Source organism: Hemicordylus capensis, chromosome 4, assembly GCF_027244095.1.
Source record: "Hemicordylus capensis ecotype Gifberg chromosome 4, rHemCap1.1.pri, whole genome shotgun sequence".
NCBI lineage: Eukaryota > Metazoa > Chordata > Lepidosauria > Squamata > Cordylidae > Hemicordylus > Hemicordylus capensis.
This window is the reverse complement of record NC_069660.1, coordinates 68312523-68336016: the sequence shown is the minus strand read 5'-3', so window position 1 is coordinate 68336016 and position 23494 is coordinate 68312523. Positions and strand designations below refer to the sequence as shown.

Genomic DNA, 23494 nt, shown 5'->3' with positions numbered 1-23494 from the left:
TAGCACTTATAAAGAAAGACTAAAGGGAAAAGGTAAAAGGAAAGGCCACATGGCTAATTATGCCCTTTATTGGCCCAATTCGTTTGTAGTGTTACACTTTTTAAAAACCTTATTGGTTCTTTATTGAGTATGGCTATTCAGCGCCTAAATCATGGCTTCATTGTGTGTCCAGCTTAGATATAGGGATTGTGCTTTGATAATAAAGGCAAGGAAAGCTTGAACTTGGGAAAGTATTGGGGGTGGCAGAGATATTGCGTATTCTAACCACTATGTATTTGTTCGCCAACAAAAATGACTTCTAGCTCTGCTTCTGTCCTGGCAAGCACACATGGTCCAGAGTATCACCACATGATGCCTCCCTAGGGATGCAGTTGTATGGCCGATGTCTGGTGCACATCCCTAGATACAACCACAGTATCCCTGGGAAAATACATTCTCAGTCAATATTAATTATTATCATTAATGGATTGTAATATGCTCTGAGGGGACTAGATACTTGGACCACCACAGCAGCAAAGGAGAATTTTTACAAATTATTGTATATGTGGTAAAACTCATCAACCAGAATACAGAAATAGTAAACTTTAGAACCACAATATTCCAGCAGTGATTATTTCTGCAAGCGCAGCAGTGTGAAGTGGTGGCATGATGATTGTAGAATAACTGCCGAGAGGATTTCACACTTGCATTCTCCAAGTGCTTGCAGGCACATGTTTATGGGCTGCATTACCTGGAGACATGTGTGAACAAGCCCTCCATCTGCTAACTTGCCTGAGTCCTGGAGCCACGCAAGAAAGGGTTTGTTGTTGTTGTTGTTGTTGTTTTAAGAGAAGGGCCTGGGCAAATCCTCAAATTCAGATATTTGAAATATGTTTGATGGTTTGTTCTGTGATAAATGAAGGTATGCGGATTAAATGTTGAATAGCTTTGTTGGTGTTGGGACAGTATTTCTAGCCCCTGTAACTTAACTTTGTTTTTGCTTTTTTGCTTGCTGTTTTTGTTGTTGTTGTTGTTTGTTGTTGTTGTTATTTGACCTGGCTGTTCCTCCAAGGACCACAGAGCAGCATACCTGGGCTAATAATATTAATAACTATTAAAGTGCTATATTTTAGATTTAACCCTTTTAGATATGTATTTTAGATCTAAAAATTTTAGATTAACCTTTCCTGTTTCTTTCTCTCTTTTTGTTTACTACGCTTACACCTTGGACCTAACAGCAAGTATTCAAGATATATGTAAGTTCTACTTCTAACTAATTTTTTCTCTCGTAGCTGTGTCCCTGTCTGAAAAAGAGCCCAAGAGATCTATACTTACCAGCAAGCTTTACAAGGCAATTGTAAAGAAAACAATCCAAAGTGGATGGGCTACAGAAGGAGTATTACTTGTATGTTTCAGGGTACCAGCAATAGAACTAGAGCCTTCAGAGGTGAAGGTCCTTGCATCTTGAACTACAGAGCTACGCTTATAACTGGACAATCATATACTGTACAGAATATACAGAAGACGTAAACTATTCGGAATAGAGTAGGAGCAGAAATGTGTTTATATTGTTGGGGCATCTGATTCTAGCCAAATTGGTTTCATGATGAGACACAAAACTGCTTGAATGATGCCTTTTTATGGGTCTCTGCAGAATACAGAAGTTTTTAGTTGTGCATACTGCAGCCCTTCTTAAGATATCCAGGCATTCTTGCCTGAATAAGAGTTCTGAGAATCCTCCTCCTTAACCCTAACCCTGCCAATCCCCCTCTCCCTTTTTGTTTTTAACTTGTCCTGCAAATCAGACAAGTGGAAACCACAAACAATGGTTTGACTCACACTGTTTGGAGAGGGAGCGGGGGATTGCTGCGTGCAGGGGAAGGAGAGAGAATGCAAACTGGAGGGTCCTTCAAGGCATGTTCACACAGTACCAAACCATGTCTTGGCATACTGAGCCAGCCCAGTGAGTGAAACATTTGTATGTTATCTTTTATTTTATTTTTTTAAAGGTATTGATGTATGTTGGGAAAAGTTGCAACAGTGCTTTGTGTTAGCATTTTGGATATAATTCCTGTTTATAACTCTCCCACCCTCCTGATGCCCTGTGGGAAAATTGCATCAGGATTGCCTTTGTCAGTGCTTTTGTCAGTTGTTCCAAGCATGATTACTTGAGCCAGTTCTAGGATTCTTCTTATGAAATATCTTCCTACTGGCTGGGTGAAGTAGAGAGGGTTTAGGCTTCTTGTATAGCCTACAAGATTTTCTTGCTTCAGTTATCTGGATGTTTCATACTACATGCTTACTGTCTTACAGGCACCTGTGACATCTGTGTGCTATGGTCTTGTCCATTAACTCTGTGGCACATTATGTGTATTTTCAGATGGCATGTGCATTCAGAAGTAGTTGCGCAAACGGCCTGTTGATATGACCTCCATGATTCTATCTGCACATACTTGCTTTACTGTGGCAGTTTCTTTGCTGACCTTGTGCTGATTAAATCCCTACACGTAGCTGAATTATCAGATGATATCCCCATGTGAAGATCAAGCAATTCAGGTGCATAGCACTGTAGAGGATTGACACAGAGAGTTTGTAATCTGGACATAGCTTACTCCAGTGTCACAATTTGGTCACGATGGCGAGTATACAAATACGACCAATATTTATATACTGCTTTTCAACAAAAAGTTCCCAAAGCAGTTTAGATAGATAGATAGATAGATAGATAGGCTCCCTGTCCCCAAAGGGCTCACAATCTAAAAAAGAAACTTTAGATAGATACCAGCAACAGCCACTGGAGAGATGCTTTGCTGGGATGGATAAGGCCAATTTCTCTCCCCCTGCTAAATAGATGCCTCTTTGTTCATGCATTACTTTGCTACCACTGTCATTTGCAAATGTCCTGATATTGGATGCCAGAGTCTTTGCTCTGCTGAAGTCTGCATGGTTGCCACTGTCATTGCACAGACCTGCTTGCTTGCAGAAAGGAAGCTGCTAATGCAGCATAGCAGGTCACAGTAGAAGGGGCATAGAGTTCCATAGGAGGAAATGCAAGCCAGCAGCACTTGATCTGATTTTTAAACTGTAACTCATGGGTCTCCAGAGCTCAGCCTCTGCAGCAGATTCCGAGTCTTCTGTGGGCCTGGTTACATCTGAAAGTTGTCCTGCTTTTATGGATTTTGCTGGGAAAACAATGTGTCTCTTAAAGAGAATACACAGAGAGAGAGCGAGCGTGAGAAGCTTCTTGCCAGATCTGGCACTCATAGCTTATTTTGCAATATCAGTGTAATACCTTCAGCGCATAAGACTCGTTTTTCTATCTGTCAGACTGGACAAGCTCATGGCTGTGAATGTAAGCATCCTCATGGTTTTTAATTTCACAAGAATATTTTGAAACTAAGATACCTTCTGATGTGTTATGCATTGCCTAGCCATCAGCTGTCCTCATTTAGTAGGGGGTGGTCATGATTTTCAGAGCCCTGTCCCGGGGAAAATCTCACATTCTAATCATCCTGATTTGAAAGGAACAGCTGTGTTTCTTTTATTATTATTTGCATTACACATGGTTTTTGTAGGTGAAGGTGAAGCGCAGAGAATAGTCATTGCAAAAGAATTGCCCAGCAAAGCTGATTGTGACAGATATCAAATCACTTGTTCACAGCAACCAAATAAACTGGCATAAAACAATGCAATTACAGTTTATTTCCACCCCACCCCCTCCACCCCAGATTCTGAAATTTCTTCCCAAAATCTAAATGCTAAGTAGATGCTTTGACTATTAGGTTGTTTGCTCTGCTTTTCCTGGCCCAGTGTGTTTGGGGCGAAGCCAGAGCTGCAGTTCAAGTTTGCTGGGATGAGGAATGGTGGGGTAGGAAGAGTTTGGGCAAGGAAGTGCTTTGTTCAGCCTTCCATTCACTCCCTTAACTCAGGGGTTCTCACACTTGGATACCCATTCCAACCATATGTTTTTGGACTTCAACTCCCATAATCCCCAGCCCCAGTGGCCATTAGGGCTGCGGATTATGGGAGATGAAGTCCAACAACATCTGGGGATCCAAGTCTGAGAATCCCTGCCTTAAACTTATGACAAAACCCTTCAATAAAAAATGCACATTGGAAAAAATAGGGGGGGGGGTGCCGTTTCCCACTGTGCTTAAATAGATAGATAGATCTCTATTATTTGGGCTGCTGAAATAAGGACATGGTGGCGTAGGTGTTGATGTTCTTATAGAGGGGAAAGTCAGGAGAGACTCGGCCTTTATACTGAAAATTCTAGACTTAACATATGTTTGAAGACAATCTGCTGCTGAATTCTAAATGGGGAAGGGTGAGGATGCAGTGTCTCAGTGGAAAGCACTCTGCATATGCTCCAAGGCAGTCTTTATTATTGCTTAACTGTAATTTCTGCTTATTAATTCTCTGTCATGAATTTACTGCCTGATCTTGAGCACTTTATTGCTGTGCCTCAATGTTCCTCAGCTGAAAAATGGAACCAGTGTCCTCTAAAAAATATAAATTCAGCATGGTGCATATGTAGTATATGTGTGTGTATTTGACTTTCATTGTAGCCTGTAGTTTGCCTTACTGCTTTGGTCATCTGGTACCATCTCTTTCCATGCTCTTCTATTTCTCACTTTCTACTTGTGGCACATTCGAGCCTGGATTGTTTGGGCTCCCTCTCTGTCCACCAGGCCATACCACTGGGCTGCCAGATTCAGCTCCTAGCCCCTTCCACTCATGCACAAGAGTGTTCCTGCTTTCAGTGAATAATGGCTCCTTGTCTCCTGCAAGCATAGAGACATGGGGTATAGCGTGCTAGTGATATGCTGTAAGATAGCAACCTTAAATTCCTAGAATATGTGAACTGTGTGGAGTTGAAATCACTCTAGAGCTGCAAATGGACTTAGGACAGATTGCCCTTTACAGTCAAACACATTTCAACCCATAGGTTTTTGTCAATGGCTAAAGACTAATACAGAGGCGTATCTAGGGAAAATAGTGCCTAGGGCAAGCACTGAAATTGTGCCCCCTGTCCAAACATCTGACACCCATCTGATTCTCTGTACATAGTGCCAAACTGAATATGTGTACAGTGACTTATATTATATTAATTTTTTAAAAATTTTTTTAGAAAAAATTAATTTTTTAATTTTTTTAAAAAAATTAATTTTTTTAATTTTTTTTTAAAATCAATTTTAAAAAAATTACCTGTAGCCCCTTCGGCGGGGCTTCCTAAAGGCTGTGGGGGGTCTGCAAAGGTTTCCCCTCCCCTCTCTGGCCTCTAGGGCCTCGCAGGGACCATTTCAGCATGTGCAGTGGCCATTTTTAAAAAAAAAAATATTTTTTTTAAATGGCCACTGAAAACAAAATGGTGACTGCGCATGCTCAAATGGCCTCTGCGAGGTCTGGCATGGCCTAGGGCCTCACAGAGGCCATTTGAGCATGCACGGTGGCCATTTTGTTTTCAGCAGCCATTTTATTTATTATTTTAATTTTAGAAAAATGGCGCCCCCTTTCAAGTGGCGCCTAGGGCACATGCCCTGCCTGCCCTACCCCTAGATATGCCCCTGGACTAATATATATTGAGCAATTCATTTTGGTCTATGACCATAAATAAACATGAAACATATTGAGCTATTCTAAATCCATTTGCAGTTCTGGGATGACTCATAATGCCATTTGTTACAATTCTTTTATTAGAGAAGAATTGCTTTATATTTAATCAAACAAAAAGGGTTTTAAGCTATTTTGAGTGGGTTATGTACATTCATATCAGTTGTTGACATGATGAATGCTTATCTGTTTTAATTGCCTATGTTAAATGGTGTGTATTTGACAAAATTTGTTTTTTAGTTGATCTTCTTGTCAGTTTTGTTTGTTTTATTCAAAAGAGTACTTTAACTAACACATTTATTTCAGCAAAAGCTTTCATGGACTAATGTCCATTTCATTGGATGCATGAATTGTCATGCTCAGTTGGCAGATATATTCTGTATCAATAAAGAGGTGTGTGGAATGGTTAAAATGGAGTCAAAGGGGGGCAATATGATGGAAGAGGTACCTTTTTAGGCTCTTTAAAAAAGCTCTTATTCCTAATTCAAAAGCTATTGTTCCTAATTCAGAATTTTAGTTAATTAACTTAGCATAGCCAGGAAGGTTGCTTTATCTACTATCTGCACTTATCTCTTACATTGTAACTTTATTTAATATTGATCATTTACTGTAGTATACCTCTTCCACCTTGTGTTTTGCTGCAACAGATTAATGAGGTCTCCCGTCTCGAAGTGATTGTTTGTGGATAAGGTTATTTGCTTCAAATGACAATGTATAGAAATTCCTTATTCTCCTCATTCATTCTCTCTTTCCCTCTCTCACATATTTTCTTCTCAGTGCTTCAACCCCCCACTATTACAAAGCAGTCTGTGAAAAATTACATCGTAGATCCGAGGGATAACATATTTATTGAGTGTGAAGCAAAAGGCAACCCTGTTCCGACGTGAGTGCAGTTCTTACTTGTATATTATGTATGTATCCTACCCTTTCTTTATAAAACCCAGGTGGTGTATATGAGGTTCCCAGGAAGGTTACCATCAAGGCCCAGACCTGACTGTGGCTCAATCCCTAGTCCATCATTATGCTGTATGTGCACACAGCTGTCTGTACACTAGGGATATGAAGAATGTTCCGTGGTTGGAATGTTTTGACTCTAAATAGGCTGTTTTGAGTGTTCTGAGCTCAGAACAGCCCGTTTTGAGTCAGAATGTTCTGAGTGTTCCAAGCACCATTTTGGAATCCAAAAGGGCAATCTTCTGGCCTCTGTGCATGTGCAATGGCCATTTGCGTGGTCAGCACCACCGCACGAATGGCCTCTGTGCACAAATGGCAGAAGCCAGAAGAGCACCATGTATTCCAAAAAGGTGCTTGGAACATTTGGCTCAGAACAGGGTCATTCCATTGGAACAACCGACTCAACTGGCCCACTCTAATTATGAAGCAATCTGTATTGTAAAGTTTCTTATGTAGCTGAGTTTATTTCTTGTAGTTAAAGTTTCTTTCGGTAGAGCTTTTTGAGTATTTGGATTGAACAGATGAAAAATCTTGAAGGGTTTTTAAAATGTTTAGTATGAACACTTAAAAAGCCAAATTTCCCAGTGTTCTCCCTTCACTACCAGTTTCCTCTCCCTTCTCCATTTTTTAAAAACCACCTTACTTGAAGAAAGGGAAGGGGTAGCAGACATCAGAGGGCTCCATTTGAGACAGGAAGGGGCTCATAAGGACTCTCCTTAGCGTCAGCTCACCATTTAGGCTGTGCCATTTCCTGCCAGGCACAACATGCCATATCCTGCCAAGGATCATGAAGCTATAAGCAGGCCTCATGGCCTCCAGCAGGAACTATGTCAAAGGAAGCCATTTATTGTTGTTATGGCTCACAGTCTAAAAGCAATCACAAGGAAGACACCAGCAGCAGTCAATGAAGAGATGCTGTGTTGGGGTTGCATAGAGCGAGCTGCTACGCCCCTGCTAAATATAAGGCAGCCATCACACTAAAGAGTGCCTCTTCATCGAGTTAGCAGGCCTAACCACCCCCACCCCAAGGTAAACCTTTATTGCTGAAGTTGTGGGGGATGAGAGGGCCAGGGAGTAATGGAGATAGGGCCTCCACTACTAGCTAGGAGGCCCATCTCCTAGCTAGAAGATTGCTGGACCTGACGTAACATAAGAACAGCCCTGCTGGATCAGGCCCAAGGCCTCTCTAATCCAGCATCCTGTTCCACACAGTGGCCCACCAGATGACTCTGGGAAGCCCACAAGCAGGGGATGAGGGCATGCCCTCTGTCCTGCTATTGTTCCCCTACAACTGGTATTTAGAGGCATCCTGCATCTGAGGCTGGAAGTGGCCTATAGCCACAGACTAGTAGCCATTAATAGACCTGTCCTCCGTGAATTTGTCTAAGCCTGTTTTGAAGCCATCCAAGCTAGTGGGCATCTCCACATCCCATGGCAGAGAATTCCATGGATTAATTATCCACTGTGTGAAGAAGTACTTCCTTTTGTCAGTCCTAAATTTCCCAACGTTCAGTTTCATGGGATGTCCTCTTGTCCTAGTGTTGTGAGGGAGAAAAATTTCTTTCTGTCCACTCTCTACTCCATGCATAATTTTATATACTTCTATCATATCTCCATATAGTCACCTCTTTTCCAAAGTAGAGAGCCCCAGATGCCGTAGTCTTGCCAGGTGCCTGATCATCTTGGTTGCCCTCTTCTGCTCCTTTTCAAGTTCTACAATATCCTTCTTTAGATACAATGACTTGAAATATGACCAGCACAACTGAGCAGAGAGAGTTCACATTTCATGCTCTGCTCTTTGGAAATTTATCCCCTTGTGATGATTATTCTAGTAAGATCCATGTAAAGATTCTTACCTCTTCATTTCCTCTATCACTGGCTGACATCTAGAGCAACAGAATGAGATTGCAGCAAGAAGCTGCATCCTCCCAGTAGCAGAGTATGTGTATGGAGAGCTGGGGGGAGGACTATGACATTTGCTGATCTTTTTTGCTTTCAGAAGGTCTCTTTGCCTTCCAGAAGTATGTCCCTGAAGGTCATGCAGCCCTCAAGGCCATATTTCTGGAAGTCACAGAGCACTTTTGGAGGCAAGGAAGATCAGTGAAAATTGCTTTCCACTCACGCATGCTCTGTTGTTGGGAGGACACAGCCTCTCTAGATGTCAGCCACTGCCTTTAGTTCTGATCCTTTGAGTAATGGAATCCTAAATATGCATCTATATTTACATTAAACTTCTCCCAGAATGTAGGATGGTGCCACCCAGCTGCCAGATCATCAGACAGGGTTCTGCTCTGCATGCTGATGGTGAGAGAGGCTCGGTTGTCGAGCACATGGGACAGGGCTTCTTAGTCATTGCCCTAGGCTTTGGAATGCTCTCCCAGCTGAAATCAATTCCTTAGTCTCCTTGACTGTTTTAAAGAAAAAAGTAAAAACATGGATCTTCACCCGGGCTTTTGAATGAGAGTATTGCTTTTTTACTTCTGCCGCCTTGTGTTATGTATTATTATTATTTTATGGGTTATTAAATTTTTATATAGAGATTATTTTTATATTTATATTATCTGTACTTTTGTATTATGTATTTTAATTTTTGAAATCATCTGTACCTTTGTATTCTAATTATGCAGTGTTGTAATTATATTGTAAACCGCTTTGAGATTATTTTAATGAAAAGCGGTATATAAATTGAACAAAATAAATAAAAATAAAAATAAATAAATTATTACATAGATAATTACTGGATGATAAATGTGGGGGGAGTGGGGTGGAAACCAGGTAATAGTAGATAAAGCTCTTCCTTTGCAAACAGCTTCATAGTGTGTCTGGTGTAATTGTATTTATAGATTTTCATGGACACGAAATGGAAAGTTCTTCAATGTTGCAAAAGACCCAAGAGTAAGCATGAGACATTGGTCGGGTACACTGGCTGTTGACTTCCGTAGTGGCGGAAGGCCAGAAGACTATGAAGGGGAATATCAGTGTTTTGCGCGGAATGACTTGGGGACTGCCCTCTCCAACAAAATCTTTCTGCAGGTTTCAAGTGAGTATGACAAGGAGATTACAAGTGGATATGACAGGGTGCAGTCTTGTGGCTTATAGCCCTATATAGCTGCTAACTGAGCAAAGAGGCCCCTTTTAAAAGTGGTGATGCTCTTTATTTTGTAGGGGGAGAGCAACTGGCCCTACCCATCCCCAGCACAGCATTCCTCCAGTGGCTGTTGCTTTATCTATCTGTTTCTTTTGCTGTTTCTTTTTTAGATTGTGAGCCCTTCGGGGACAGGCAGCTATTTTATGTATTTATTATGTATTTTTCTATGTAAACCGCTTTGAGAACTTTAGTTGACAAGCGGTATATAACTATTCATCATAGCAGTAGTAGTGTATACAGTGACTGACAGCCTATGTTATTCATGAGTAGTCCCATTGAAATTAATGGAACAAGTTAATTCCATTGATTTCAAAGGGACTCATTATGATAACTTAGTCTAGAGGTCAGCCTCTGTGATATAGTTTGTTAATGCTTTTTGTACTTGAAAATCGGAAGTGAGAGGTTTGCTAAGATCTGTTGCCACCACTTACTTAGAGAGCAATCTTTCAATGGTATAAAAACTTTGTATTCATTTTTAAAGCAGCAATAGCTACTTTCCATGGCAGCAACTTTAAAACAACATAACATTATCTTCTTTATATTTTATAGTTTATTATTTGACAGACTGATACTGCTATCTGTCTCTCCACCACAGCCAACTGATAATTCTAATGTTATTCAGAAGTTGAGACTTGCTGCTCAAAGCTAATCTTCCTGCTGTGCTTGCTCACAGTTGTGTGTGTGCCTTTTAAAACTACTTTGATATAGGTATTTGTTTGTGGATCTATGAATGAGATTCTGAAGGGAACTCCTTACTGGATACCAAAGGGATTGATATCTTATCCCTGACTCCTGGTGTATTTTCTGGCCATCAAATGTTTTTATTATAGAAAACTGAAAGTATTCCACTGTTTTTCTGGAAAAGCAAAACCTCAGTTTAAGAAAGGTTTTGGACTGAAAAGAGCAAAATCTGTAATGCAGATTTGGGTTCAGATTTGAATCTTGCTTTGCCAGTAACATATGTTAACGTTAATAGTTTTTGTTAGAAAAAGCGAACAAACTAGACTGGATGGATTAGGGAGCAAAATCATGGAAGATGAAGATGAGTTTAAAGATGGGATAAATTTTGACCTTGATGAACTGGGAAGAATGATGAATAACATGTTGCTGCCTGAGGATGATGAATCATTTGGAAAACAAGGAAAATGAAACATTAATCCTGGCAGAGTAAACTTGCCCTATAGCTTGGTATTAGTTGTCACTATATACAAAATTTGAGTTATAAATAACTTCAAAATTTAGAAGACAGGTGTAATATTTGTTACTATTCTGAAGGTGAAAATTTTTGCAATTCCAGATTGATAGTTCAGTTTTCATATAGGCTATAGAGGACCTTTAAAAAGAGTTAAGGAAGGAGATGTTAGAAATTGATTATAAAATAATCCAAAATTGTGAGTTTTTCTAAAGTGTGTGTTTTAGTTATGTGCTTTACACATAGCTCCAAATACTTTTTATCAGTGACACACAAGCTTCCTAACATGCAGCACTTTTAAGGATCAATTTATTTGAAAGAAAACACCCACTGATGTCTGTTTTTGTCTAAATCGGGGATGGTCAACCTTTTGCCACAACGGCTCCTGTTGTGGCAAAAGAGTCTCATGTCATTTTAAAGAGTCTCATGTCAAAGAGGGAGGGGTGAAGCAGGGGTAGCTTCATATTTACAGTGCTGGAAAGACTTTAAAAGCTTGATGAATTTTGCTCTTCTTCACACAACTTGTAAAGGTACAGTACCCCCAACGTTGAAAGGATGGTGATTACTGATATAAACTTGCCTCTTTTTCCCCCCCTTTTTTTTTTGCTGTATACTATCATGAGATAACCTAATGCAAAGAGTGTGTTTAGATCTCTTAGTAGAAAATGTGTGGTTCCCCTTCCCACTCCATCCCACCCTACACCGTGTTTTCCATTTCAGTTATCTGAGGAATGAAGAAGCCAGCCCTGCAGGGGTCACAGAGCTGCAGTCTTCTGGATCCACTTTGTTGCTGCTGCTGCTGCCACTTGCAAATGCTTTGCTCATAGCCCAGATATTTTTCAGCATCTGGAGTTGCTGACTGGGCTAGTTTTAAGCCAGGACTGCCAAGAGCTGGAGATAAGAGATGGGAGGAGGGGATGATGGTAGCAGTAGGTGGGGAAAAGGTAAGGTATAGAAGGAAGGTGAAGAGCCAGTGAGATGGTTGGATGGTTGTGCTAGATGTTGGCCTACAACTCCCATAATTCATAGCTATTGGCCACTGTGGGTGGGAATTATGGGAGCTGTAGTCCAAAATCAGCTGGGGGACCTAAGTTGAGCAGGTGTGTGCTAGATGAAGTGCACACAACATGATGGATGTTGATGGATATCACTGCATTGGGGCAGGGGCACCAAGGAGCTTAAAAAATAGAGCCTATAGAGAAATACCCTTAGAAAATCACCCTTAACTTTTTTTTTTTTTAATTGCAGAGTCTCCTTTGTGGCCGAAGGAAAACTTAGACATTCAAGAGGTTCATGAAGGTGCTCCGCTTATCTTGGCATGCAATCCACCTCCTGGACTGCCACCTCCTGCTATCTTCTGGATGAGCAGCTGTAAGTTTGCATGCCGGTTAGCTAGCTAGAACTGTGCTTGAAAAGGAGGAGGATCCCCTTACATAATGTGTAATGCTTTTTCGAGATGATTTTGATGATTATACTTATGCCCTAGTGTGTCTTGGCCATTTGTACTATGAGGCTTATGGCATTAACTATGGCATTATTACAAAGAATTTAGCTGTCTGCTTGTTCATCCTTTCATTCAATCCCCCACATGCTGTCTGAATTGGTACTGCCCAAGAAGAGATAAATCATGTAAGATTGCTGATGACATGTATTTGGTCTCTACCAGCTGCAGTAAACCGGCAAGATAATGGGAACAACCTGCAAACTAGTTTGCAAGCAAATATCTTAAAGTTGCAGACCTTTACATTCTGGCCTGCTCCACATTTTGAAGAACCACCCTACTATATCAAGCTACTAGGATTTTCTGCCACTGGCATCAACGGTGGCAAATGCAGAATGAGAACCTGTGCCATTCCAGTGTTTTGTTGTGTTTTTTTATCTATAGCAATAATTGTGGTGACTAGCTGGAACTTATGAGGTGTGTCTTGAATCTTGTACCACACCTAGTGCCAACCGGGATTAATCAATGTATGCCTTTTCCCAGATTCTGGACTTGTAGATATGCCACTAGTTTTGATGCAGACGCATAAGGCAGTGAGTTCCAACCAGAATTATTCTTTCTTACAGCCATGGAGTCAATCCACCAAGACAAACGGGTCTCCCAAGGCCAGAATGGTGACTTGTACTTCTCCAATGTCATGCAGGAGGATGCATTGACCGACTACAGCTGTAATGCTCGCTTTGCCTTCACCCACACCATCCAGCAGAAAAACCCTTACACCCTCAAGGTTTTGACCAGTAAGTATTTACGTTGACCTGCTGGACTGGAGCTGTTTGAGCAAGATCCTTCCTTTACCTTCCTATGCCAGCAATTTTCTGAGAAACCTTGTCCTTGCAAACATGAGAGCATTTTTTTTAAGGTGGCATTTCCTCGGTTGTGTGTGTGCTTTCCCCCTTGATACATGTTTGAAAAGACATGAAAATGTATGTTTTAAATTTTATTGATCACATTTGGTATTCTGTCCAAAAAGCTCAGGGCAGCTTACATGGTGTTCAAACTGTATTGTTAAAACAGCTCTGCTAGTTGGGTATGTAATTAAAAAAATACTAATAGTGAAGGAAGAAGGTTTCAGAGACATCTGTGATATGTCTGATATATCTTCAGAACAGGTTGTAGCTTTATGTCCATACTGGCCAATTTCTGCATATCTGTCATTTTAAGAAAAAGATATATTGGTAGTATTCCTGCAGTACTGTATGTGGTAATATGTTTATGGGATTGTTATTTGCCCGTCTGAATATCTATGATAGAAAGGTGAGAGTATAAGTTCTATTAATGAATAATATATATTGGGGTAATAAATAAAAGAAAATATACTGGGAGATTCAGGACAGACAAAAGCAACACAACATGCAGTAGAAATCGCTTCTGGTGGATATGGAGATGGCCATCAATATAGACAGTTTTTAAAAGGGATTCAATAAGTCCATGGGTAATAGGGCTACTAGCCTTGATAGCTGTATGCTTCCTTTAGGACCAAAAGGGGCATGCCTTGGACACCAGGTGCTAGGGAACGTCAGTGGGAGACCTGAGTCCCATTAATTTCAATGAGATTTAGTCATGACTGTCTTGGTCTGGATGTGTGTGTGTGTGTGTGTGTGTGTGTGTGTGTGTGTGTGTGTGTGTGTTCAGCATGCAAATGTTTGTATCTAGCCTTACTCTGGTCATCGCTTGTATCACTGCTTCTGATGCTGACCACCTTCTTTATGCCCAGAGGCACTTCTCTAGTACTATATGGAACTTGGGGCATTTCTGGGTTGCCCATGATATCACTGACAGGAACACTGAGCACACCTGCAATCATCAAGATGCGCACATTCTGGAGGGCACTGAATATTTATTTATTGCATTTATATCCTGCCATCATGGAATTCAAGGTGGCATTCATGGGGTTCTTAGGCAGTCATTCATCCAGACACGCTATTGGTATTCCCTTCTAAGCTTGGAACGGAACACAAATACCGGAAATGTTCCATCAGAACAACCACTCGAGCAGGTTGTTCCAACGGAATGAGCTTGGAACACTCAAAACATTCCGAGCACCATTTTGGACTCCAAAATGGTGCTCTTCTGGCCTCTGTGCACACGTGGCAGCCATTTGCATGGTGGTGCTGACCATGCAGATGGCTGCTGCACAAGTGAAGAGGCCAGAAGAATGCAATTTTGGATTCCAAAATGGCCCTCTTCTGCCCTCTGTGCACCATGGCAACCATTCGGGGTGGTGGTGCTGATCATGCAAATGGCTGCCACACATACGCAGAGGCCAGAAGAATGCCATTTTGGATTCCCAAATGGCTATCAGAATGCTTGAAATGTTCCGAGCTCAGAACAGGGCCTTCATTTGAAGGGTGTTCAGTTCTAAGCTCAGAACACTCAAAATGGCCTGTTTTGAGTTGGAATGTTCTGAGCTTGGAACATCCCTACTAGACAGTGACCCAATGTAGACCTGCTCAGCTTCAGCAAGATGACTGTATCATGCCCTTGGACTATGCCCTGGCGACTCTTTATTGGTCCATCTCCTCTTAGATGTCTACAGGTTGCAGATTCTTCTGCACCTGTACAAGAATGGAGGAAACTCTCTGTTCACTTTGGGCCAGTTCAAGTAATACCTGCAGTTAGAAAGGAAATGTGCCAAGAACATGCCCCTTGTGATGTTTTCTGAAGATGTCTTGACATCCTCCCAGCACGTCCCTTTATTGCATGGGAGTATGCATTTGTCCAAATGGCTGCTCTACATGAACTCCAGATACTAGTTTAAACAAGTATTTGGCATTCGTAGAATGGCCATTCGGACTTCCCACACACACAATAAAGGGACCTGCTGGGAAGGTGTCAGGATGTGCACAGAAGATGGGGACAAGTTATGCTTGCTGTATCACCTTTCCAATCATGTGAGTCAGCAAGGTATTGTCTGAACCATCCTTTTCTTAGTGATTGTACCTGGCCACTAATGTGCTCATTGCATTCAAACAAGAAGAGCAAGAGCAGCTGTTGCTGGTTCCTCAACACAAAATCTGCATAGTTCAGAGATGCTTGTTACCTTCCTTGCCCTAGTTCAGGTTGATTATATAGGGGAGTAGCCCTTTGCTTGTACTTCTTTCTTATTTAAACAAAATCTGAATTATTTAGACTATTATATGTGGAGTGGAAAGAGAGGAAGTCCTTGAAAACACTGAGGCAGCCAGTACCCGCAGTTAACCCAAGAGGCATGAAGAAGAGGGCTAAATTATTGATCAACAATAAGCACTGTTCAGCTTTTCATCTTCCAGCAATCTCCATGGGAAGAATGTCTTGCAGAGTAAAAGCAACTGCATTGGCATGCTATGCCTACTTGAAGATGACCTCAATTTCAACCCAGCAAAGAGCATCTTCTCTAGGGATGTAGAGGGAGCATAATTAGAATTCCCTCTTGCTGCTTAATGAGAGAGATATCCCAGGAAAGAAGCAGAGGCTAGAGATGTGCAGTCTGCAAACTGTATGACTTCTTTTTAACCCACTACTGTCCGTTACATCTATTTATAGCTGCAATATTTGTAGTTTCAGCATTCCTCCTTGACTGGGCTTTAAACATTTGGTTGCCTCTTATGAAACTGATGTATATGAAAGGGGCAAAGGGTAGAGATGGCAGGTTTCTAGATATTAGCCTTTGAGATACTTTCTTAGATTGAAACCGATTTGCTGGGTCACATGTTGTTGCTGATTCATTTCATTTGGAAATATCATGGACTTCTTAAATGTTCTAGTCTTGAAAACATAGAGGAAGAGTTGCTTCTTCCAGGTAATCAAAGTAGCCCTTTTTAATATGGTCATGCAGAACTGAGTACAGTGGGTCTCAGCTTATGGTAATTACAACAACATGTAAAAATAATAAAGGAATTGGTCTTCTGATCTGTCTGAGAAATTCTAGAAGGTAGAGATATATATTTCCCTGGTGAAAGTTCAGTTGATCCTCTATGTTTTTCTGGAAAAGGTAACAAAGAATTGCTGCAGTAGGAAAAAGAAAAATATACTGAAGCTGAAAATCATTTTTAGGTACTTCAGTTTAGTGTAATTTGCTTCCCCTTCAGTCAGCTGGTTAATGGCAAACATCAGCTGATGTTCAAAAAGTAGCCTTTAAAAGGCCATGAAGAATCCCTTACAGTCTTTTGCACCAGGACTTAATTCCCAGAGACTGTCAGAGTTGGGAATCCCCGTGCAATTTTGGTCTTTAGAGTGCAATTTGTCAGGTTCTGAGGTTTTGTTAGGGCATAAGGTCCAATTTATGCCTCATATATTTGGGCATAAGGTCTCTTTCCCCCACTTCTTTTAAAAATGTTGCCCTCAAGCCCTAGTGGAAGTAACACATTTTCCCTCATAGTTGGTCCCAAGGTTGCAACCCGTTGGCACTTTCATGGCTCTTCCTTCAGGTTTGCCTGAACTGTGAGGTAAATTATGCAGCCCTTTTGGATGCCAGTCCTTCAGGGGTTGTCGAACTGCCAGTGCAGGCCTGGTATGGAAACCACATATTTGGAAAGAGTGGTAGTAGCATGTTGAGGTGGGAGGTTAATATAAAACCTGAGAAGGTCGAGGAAATGTTTGCAGGCATAGATGTGGGCTGCTGTGCAAAGACTACAGACATGGGTTTGAATGGGAGATGACTCTGCTTCATATATAATTCTCAGAAACACTCTTCAGATGCTCAGAAAAGTCAGGGGACACTGTACTTGAATGCACCCACAGGCTCTGGCACTGACACTCCAAGAAGACTCACCCCTTCACCGAACAAGGTTGCAGAGTTTGTCTGTAGAGATAAACACTGTAAAAGATTGTTTCTTTGATTGGAAGGCTGCCTATTCACAGAAAGAATCTCTTCATGACGTAAACCTGGACAGTGGAGGGAGGTGAGGCTCAGCCAGGGCAGAGCTGCTCTTGGGACACTGTACTCAAGTACAGCACCCCATGGACTTTGTTAAATGCCTGAAGAGGGCTTCTGTTGCACCAAAATTCCTCACAGGCTGGGATGAAAACTGTTCCTTTGAATTGCTGCCTCTTTCTGAACTGCCAGTGGTGTTTGCTCATAGTCAGAATACCTTGTGTGGTTGACTCTCAGGTGACCATGTAGTTATCCATTAAAAGACAGTATTGGTCCCATAGCTTTCTTTTTTTATATTCTCCTTCCTTCTCATGCAAAAGGTGCATTTGAATGTTGTTGTTCTCATCCTGTAGCAAACAACAGAGGTGGCATTAAGGTAGTGCTTTGCAATCATGAATTAGGGAGTACAAATGCTCCCTAATGCAAATTACTGCCCAGTTTAGAATTGAGCAGCCTCAAAATAGTTCTTTTGTGGGGAAATGTGGATAGAAATCCTCCACTTACTACTTGCAATTTATTTAAAGGCATAGTAAATCTACTGAAGCCGGTGCTGAACTGAGTGGAAAGAGCAATGATTTACACTTGGTTCTTGCTTTGCACTTTGTGTGAACAGGATTTTAAAAAATGGTGAGGAATTGGGTTATTTGTGTATAATCATCTTCAACAGCATCCTGAGAATATATATCTGTTTGGTATTTTGGAAAACTTTTCCAAAAATCCTCACCAACTCAAGGAGAATGCTTGGTGAATTAACATAATTATCCAGAAAAAAAATTGTTTGTACATTTATAGACCATGTGTTTCTGGGGCACTGCAGGCAAGCTTACTTATACCAGCTGAGGCTATTGGGTCTAGTGGAAGAATATTGGAACAAAGCAATTGAGAGAATTTGAGCAATAAAATATCTATACAAATCTGTAACCATTAATTTCTATGATTCGGGTAGATGTGGCCCTTCGTTGCCCAGACAAAGTAATTTTGCATAGATTACTCATATAGGAAAGTTCAAGAAATTAAATATAGGTAATATAATTTTTTTATTGTGCTTGCAAAAGGCAAGTAAAAGAACAGTTTGAAATTTGTAGGATTTCAACTTCAAACATTATTCATGTTATTGAATAATGACCATATATAGTAAATTTAAAACAGTAAATCTGATCTGAGAAAGACCCCCTGCTTTCCTTGGGCATGATGCCATTTTGGAATTGTTGATCTGATTATTGAGTGTTAAAAATCTGTTGAGGACAATAAAATGATGATTATATTCAGAATTACTTCTTTTAAAAATACTTTTTAATAACCTTTCCCCAAACATATTCTGGTGTAAAAAGTAGTGCATTCAGCTAATTATGTGGCAGGATTATTCATGCAAAATTTGGTATTTGTAGGTAATCAAGAAGTATGATATTCAGAATTTATTTAAAAAATGAGAAAAAAATATTTAAATTTTGATCAAGCATATTCAAATGTTGTGGGGTTTTTTTTGGTTTTTTTAAAAAATAGTGTATTCACCTAACTTAAGTGGCAGATATTTGCAAAATTTCGTATCTCTAGGTCATCGGGAAGTACGGCTTTATTTTGCAGAAACAAATTCTTCAAAAAAAAAAAAAAGGAACATAGGAAGGAATGTAGGAAGCTACCATATACTGTGTCAGATCATAGGCTGGCAGCAGCGGCTTCTCCTAGGTTGCAGGCAGGAATCTCTCTCAGCCCCATTTTGGAGATGCCAGGGAAGGAACTTGGAACCTAGATGCTCTTCCCAGAGTGGCTCCATCCCCTAAGGGGAATATTTTACAGTGCTCACACTTCTAGTCTCCCTTTCTTATGCAGCCAGGGCAGACCCTACTTAGCTAAGGGGACAAGTCATGCTTGCTACCTCAAGACCAGCTCTCTTCCCTAACAAGAAATATAATATATGCTTATTCCGACTCCTTACTTAGGGACCTCTAAATCAAGAGAAGCTCTTTGAAAGGCTCATTAAGGCTACTGCATGTTATCTACCAGTCATCCTGAAGTTCCTTTTAAGTATTTGGAAACCTTTGCTTTTTTAAAGCATGCAAATTCCTTCCCTAGAAGCCCTTTCCGTGGAGGATGGCTTCCCATTTGCTAAATAGTTTCTTTTATCTATTTGCTAAATAGATTCTTTATACAGATTTCTCTATATAAATCTGTAACCATTAATTTCTATAATATGGGTAGATGCAGCCTGTTGTTGCCCAGACAAAGTAATTTTGCATAGATTACTTGTATAGGAAAGTTCAAGAAATTAAATATAGGTAATATAATTTTTATTGTGCTTGCAAAAGGGAAGTAAAAGAAGTTCAAAGGAATTATCTTTCTGTGTCTCAAATTACTTTCTTGTTTCTTAAACCAGCATAGTTGTGCAGTGTTTTGTATTGTAATATTGTTCATATTTTGTACTAGCAAATGTTAACTTGTCTGGATTAATGAAAGTTGCTGCTTTCTTGTTATGATTCATTATCTCATCTGAAAGGGAAGCAAATGCACATAGCAGCTGTGATCCTGTATGCAGTAATTTAGAGGCAAGTTCAGTTACAATTGGTGGCTGACATCCTAACTAAATTACTCAACAAAAGTCCTATTGAAATTTATAGGACTGGTTAATTTCAGTAGGACTTCCATTGAGCAACTTAGTCAGGAAGTCAGCCACTAGGCTTTACATTCAAATATATTGAGAGACAGAAAAATTGTCTTCTCTTGGTAGGATGGAATTACATTGTTCTTCCACATTTTCCCTAGCCTTAATTGAGCAGAACAGGCCTGGATTGTCAACATCTATAAAAACATAATAAGACCTTTCGTATGACCTATGAGTGGGGCAGCGACCAGCGAGCAGGGGCAGAATCACACCTACCTTTCCTCCAGATGATCCTGTTTCTTGTTCTGGACATGTGGCTTGCACACTCACACAAGTGGCATTACAAGCTGCGCAGCCACTTGGAGGCTGGAGAAACACAGCCCGCACAAGAAAATCCTTCAGTGCACCACATTGAGCCCATTTTTGGATGGCCAGTATATAAATATATAAATGTACGCTGCATTTATGCCCCTTTCTCTCCCTACCATGGTAGTTATGGTTCATAAGCAGCCCTTCACTCCCTCTTCTCCGCAAGGACTCAAAGTGGACAGAAGGTTGGGATGCTTTAGAAATGCCTGTCTATATATTTCAGAATAGTGGACACTACACCATGCTTGGCAGAATGGTGGTGCTCTGTTTATTCTTAAAGATCATTTGGGCCTGCCTTAGCTATTCTATCAGCTGTTGAGCTGTTTCATTGCTTGGTAGATGGCACACCATTTGGTTCACGAACCAGAGTTGTCATGCTCATGCTCCATTCACCTCTCATGCTCCATTCACCTCCATCAAAATAGTTATGCTCCATTCACCTCCAGCTTCCCAAGATGGTCAATTTCCCATAGACCAGCCTCCATCACTACCCACTATGCATATAGGATGTTAAAAGCTTCAATAAATTAACCTTCTGTCTCTGCATTTATCTGTAGTCTGTTCTTTAATCCTGCTTGCAGAGGATAGCCCCTTAGATTAGTATAGGGGTTGGCAGGGTAGCCCAAGCCCACCACCACTCCAGTCTTATCATTCCCCATATTGTTCACAGAGCACTGTTTTTTTCCTTCTCCCCCATACCAGCTCTCCTAGCTTTTCCCCCTTTACAACCATTTTTTAAATCAATTTTTATTGGATTCACACGATACACTAGACCAAAGACCGTTGTGGCTGGGGATTATGGGAGCTGTAGTCCAACAACATCTGGGGACACAAGGTTGGCAACCTTTGCACTAGGCTACTTTTCTCATAATTCTGTGATTCTGCATATAGATTCCACACTCTCTAGAGCAGGCCTGCTCAACTTAGGCCCCCCAGCTGTTTTTGGACTACAACTCCCATAATCCCTAGCCACAGTGGCCAATAGCCAGGGATTATGGGAGTTGTAGGGCAACATCTGCAGGAGGGCCGAAGTTGAGCAGCCCTGCTCTAGAGACTCCATGATGAGGACTGTTTGCTGGCCTGGGGCTATTTATTGAATGTAGGTGCCAAATTGGACTCTAGAGTTCACAGATGTTAAGAGAAAAACAATGAGCTCTTCAAGTAACTCAGTGCCCAGGAAAAGAAATCTTTATCTAGAAGGTATGAACTCTTCAGTTAAGAGAGGATCAGTAGCATATGTGCAAAAGTAACCGTATGGTAATATGTTTACGAGGTCCATTTAAAATGTTACAAAGAAGCGAGCAAATTTTTGAGTTTCTCAGAACTTTCATTCAAGCTGGATAGGAAAGAAGGAAGGAAGGAGAGGGGTGAGAAAGCTGGGCATTGTGGAGAATCTCCTGGCAACAATTTGTAACAGCCTTAAAATGAGAGGCAGGAGGTATTATGCAGACTAAATTTGGTTAAATTGCTTTGGGTGCAAAACAGAATCCAGGTTGCACCAAGAACTACTGGGAGAACAAAGCAATGGCTGTTCTCCTGTATTCTGCCTTCAGACTGTTACAAACCGCAGACTTTGGAACTTTACCATCATCTGCAGCTTCTTTTCCTCCCTGTCCCATGCAACCTGGAGAAGAGTTCTCAGGAGCTGGAAAGCATTTTTTTTTAAAAGTGAACCTACTGTTACTACTGGAAACTTTTCCTACTGGATGGACTCACACAGCTACCTGTAGTTTTATCCCACGTATGTATTGTTGACTAGCACCCTTTCAAAGTGGTGATTCTTTTAGATTTAGCAAGGGGAAAGCAACTGGCCCTCTCCATCCCCAGCACAGCATCCCTCAGTGGCTGTTGCTGGTGTCTACATTCTATTTCTTTTTAGACTGTGAGCCCTTTGGGGACAGGGGACATTATTATTTATTTATTATTTGAATTGTTTTGATAACTTTTAATAGAATATTTCTTGGTAAATATTACCTTAAAAAATGAAACACAATTCCATTCTAATAATGCTTATGTGATTGATTAAAATCTTACTACTTGACATGTTCCGCAGCATAATGCAGACAGTACAGACCTGCCTGCACTGCTGTAGAACTCTAAATCGCCTGGCGATGTTGCTGTGCAAGAGAGCAGTACTAGTACTACTGACTCTTGTGTGATCACACATTGTGTTCTACTTCCATTGGGGAAAATGGAAGCAGCATGCAACATGCAATTGCACAAGTCAGCAGTGCCAGTTCTGCCCTCTTATGCAACACATTTGCTAGGTGATATAGAGCAGAGATTCCCAGGCTGTGGTACTCCAGATGTTGCTGAACCATAATTCCCATCATCCCCAGTGACAATTCATGGTGGCTGGGGATGGTTGGAGCTGTAGTTCAGCAACATCTGGAGTACCACAGATTGGGAACTCCTAATTTAGAACCTCATGTAGACAGGTTTGTACTGCCCGCGTTACACTGAGGAACATGTCAGCCAACATATATTTTTTATTTTATTTTTAACTCCTCTCTTCCCTGTTAAAGCAGTCTCTTGGCTGACCTCAATCAATTTGTGCTTGGAATGGAGTAGCAGGAATATCTTGTTTTTCTCATGTATTTTAGAAAATCTAATGACATTAAAAGAGATAATGATCTCTTCTCAAAGATCGAACTGGATGTTGGATGTTACAAAGTTACTGAAGACTTTCTCATACCTAAAGTCCAACACAAAAATTCAATAAATGTTTTTGAAAACTTTTGCGGATATTTCAATTGTATGTGTTCTTCCTTTAAAAAACCCAATCAACATGTTTCTACATTTTGTAGAGATGAGCAGTCTTTTCTTCTTTAATAGCTGTCTTTGGTTGCTGTTTTTGTTCGCTTCCAAATTGTGTTGAGGTTTTTTGGAATGTTATTTGTGTGGCATTGCTCCTCTTGCTTTTATTTATTTATTTATTTATTCTTAATTTCTGTTACATGTGTTTTAATTTTCCTTTTGTGCCCCTCCTCTCCATTACGTCTTTGGTTACTCGGTGCATGCTTTGTTGCCTTTGGTACGCTCATGTTCTTTTGTTTATTACAGAGCATCCCCATAATGAAACGTCCTTTCGAAATCACACTGACATACACAGGGGTGAGTCAACACTGACTTCTGGAGAACGTCACACTCTAACTCCTCTGTACCTAACCTGACTTACTATTGTGTTAACATCACTTATTGGTCGGTCAGTGAAACTAGCAAGGCAGTTTCATAGACATATTAAAATCATATATTTATATTATACATCTGCATATCAACAACACAAA

The 23494-nt window shown here is 40.7% G+C and overlaps 1 protein-coding gene across 25 annotated transcripts in view; it reads left to right on the top strand.

Moving 5' to 3' along the window:
- NFASC (neurofascin) overlaps nt 1-23494 on the top strand; it is a 313180-nt gene that overhangs the window by 166429 nt on the left and 123257 nt on the right. For 19 of the 25 annotated variants that reach the window (XR_008306603.1, XM_053248158.1, XM_053248161.1 and 16 more), the window contains exons 4-9: nt 1218-1235; nt 6370-6475; nt 9390-9586; nt 12135-12257; nt 12954-13124; nt 23271-23321. Coding sequence is in view for 24 of the 25 variants with exons in the window: in XM_053248158.1 (XP_053104133.1) it covers nt 1218-1235; nt 6370-6475; nt 9390-9586; nt 12135-12257; nt 12954-13124; nt 23271-23321 (666 nt within the window). In the remaining variant the exon portion in view is untranslated. The remainder of the gene's footprint in view (nt 1-1217; nt 1236-6369; nt 6476-9389; nt 9587-12134; nt 12258-12953; nt 13125-23270; nt 23322-23494) is intronic. The other 6 variants (XM_053248160.1, XM_053248177.1, XM_053248159.1 and 3 more) reach the window with 2 other exon arrangements.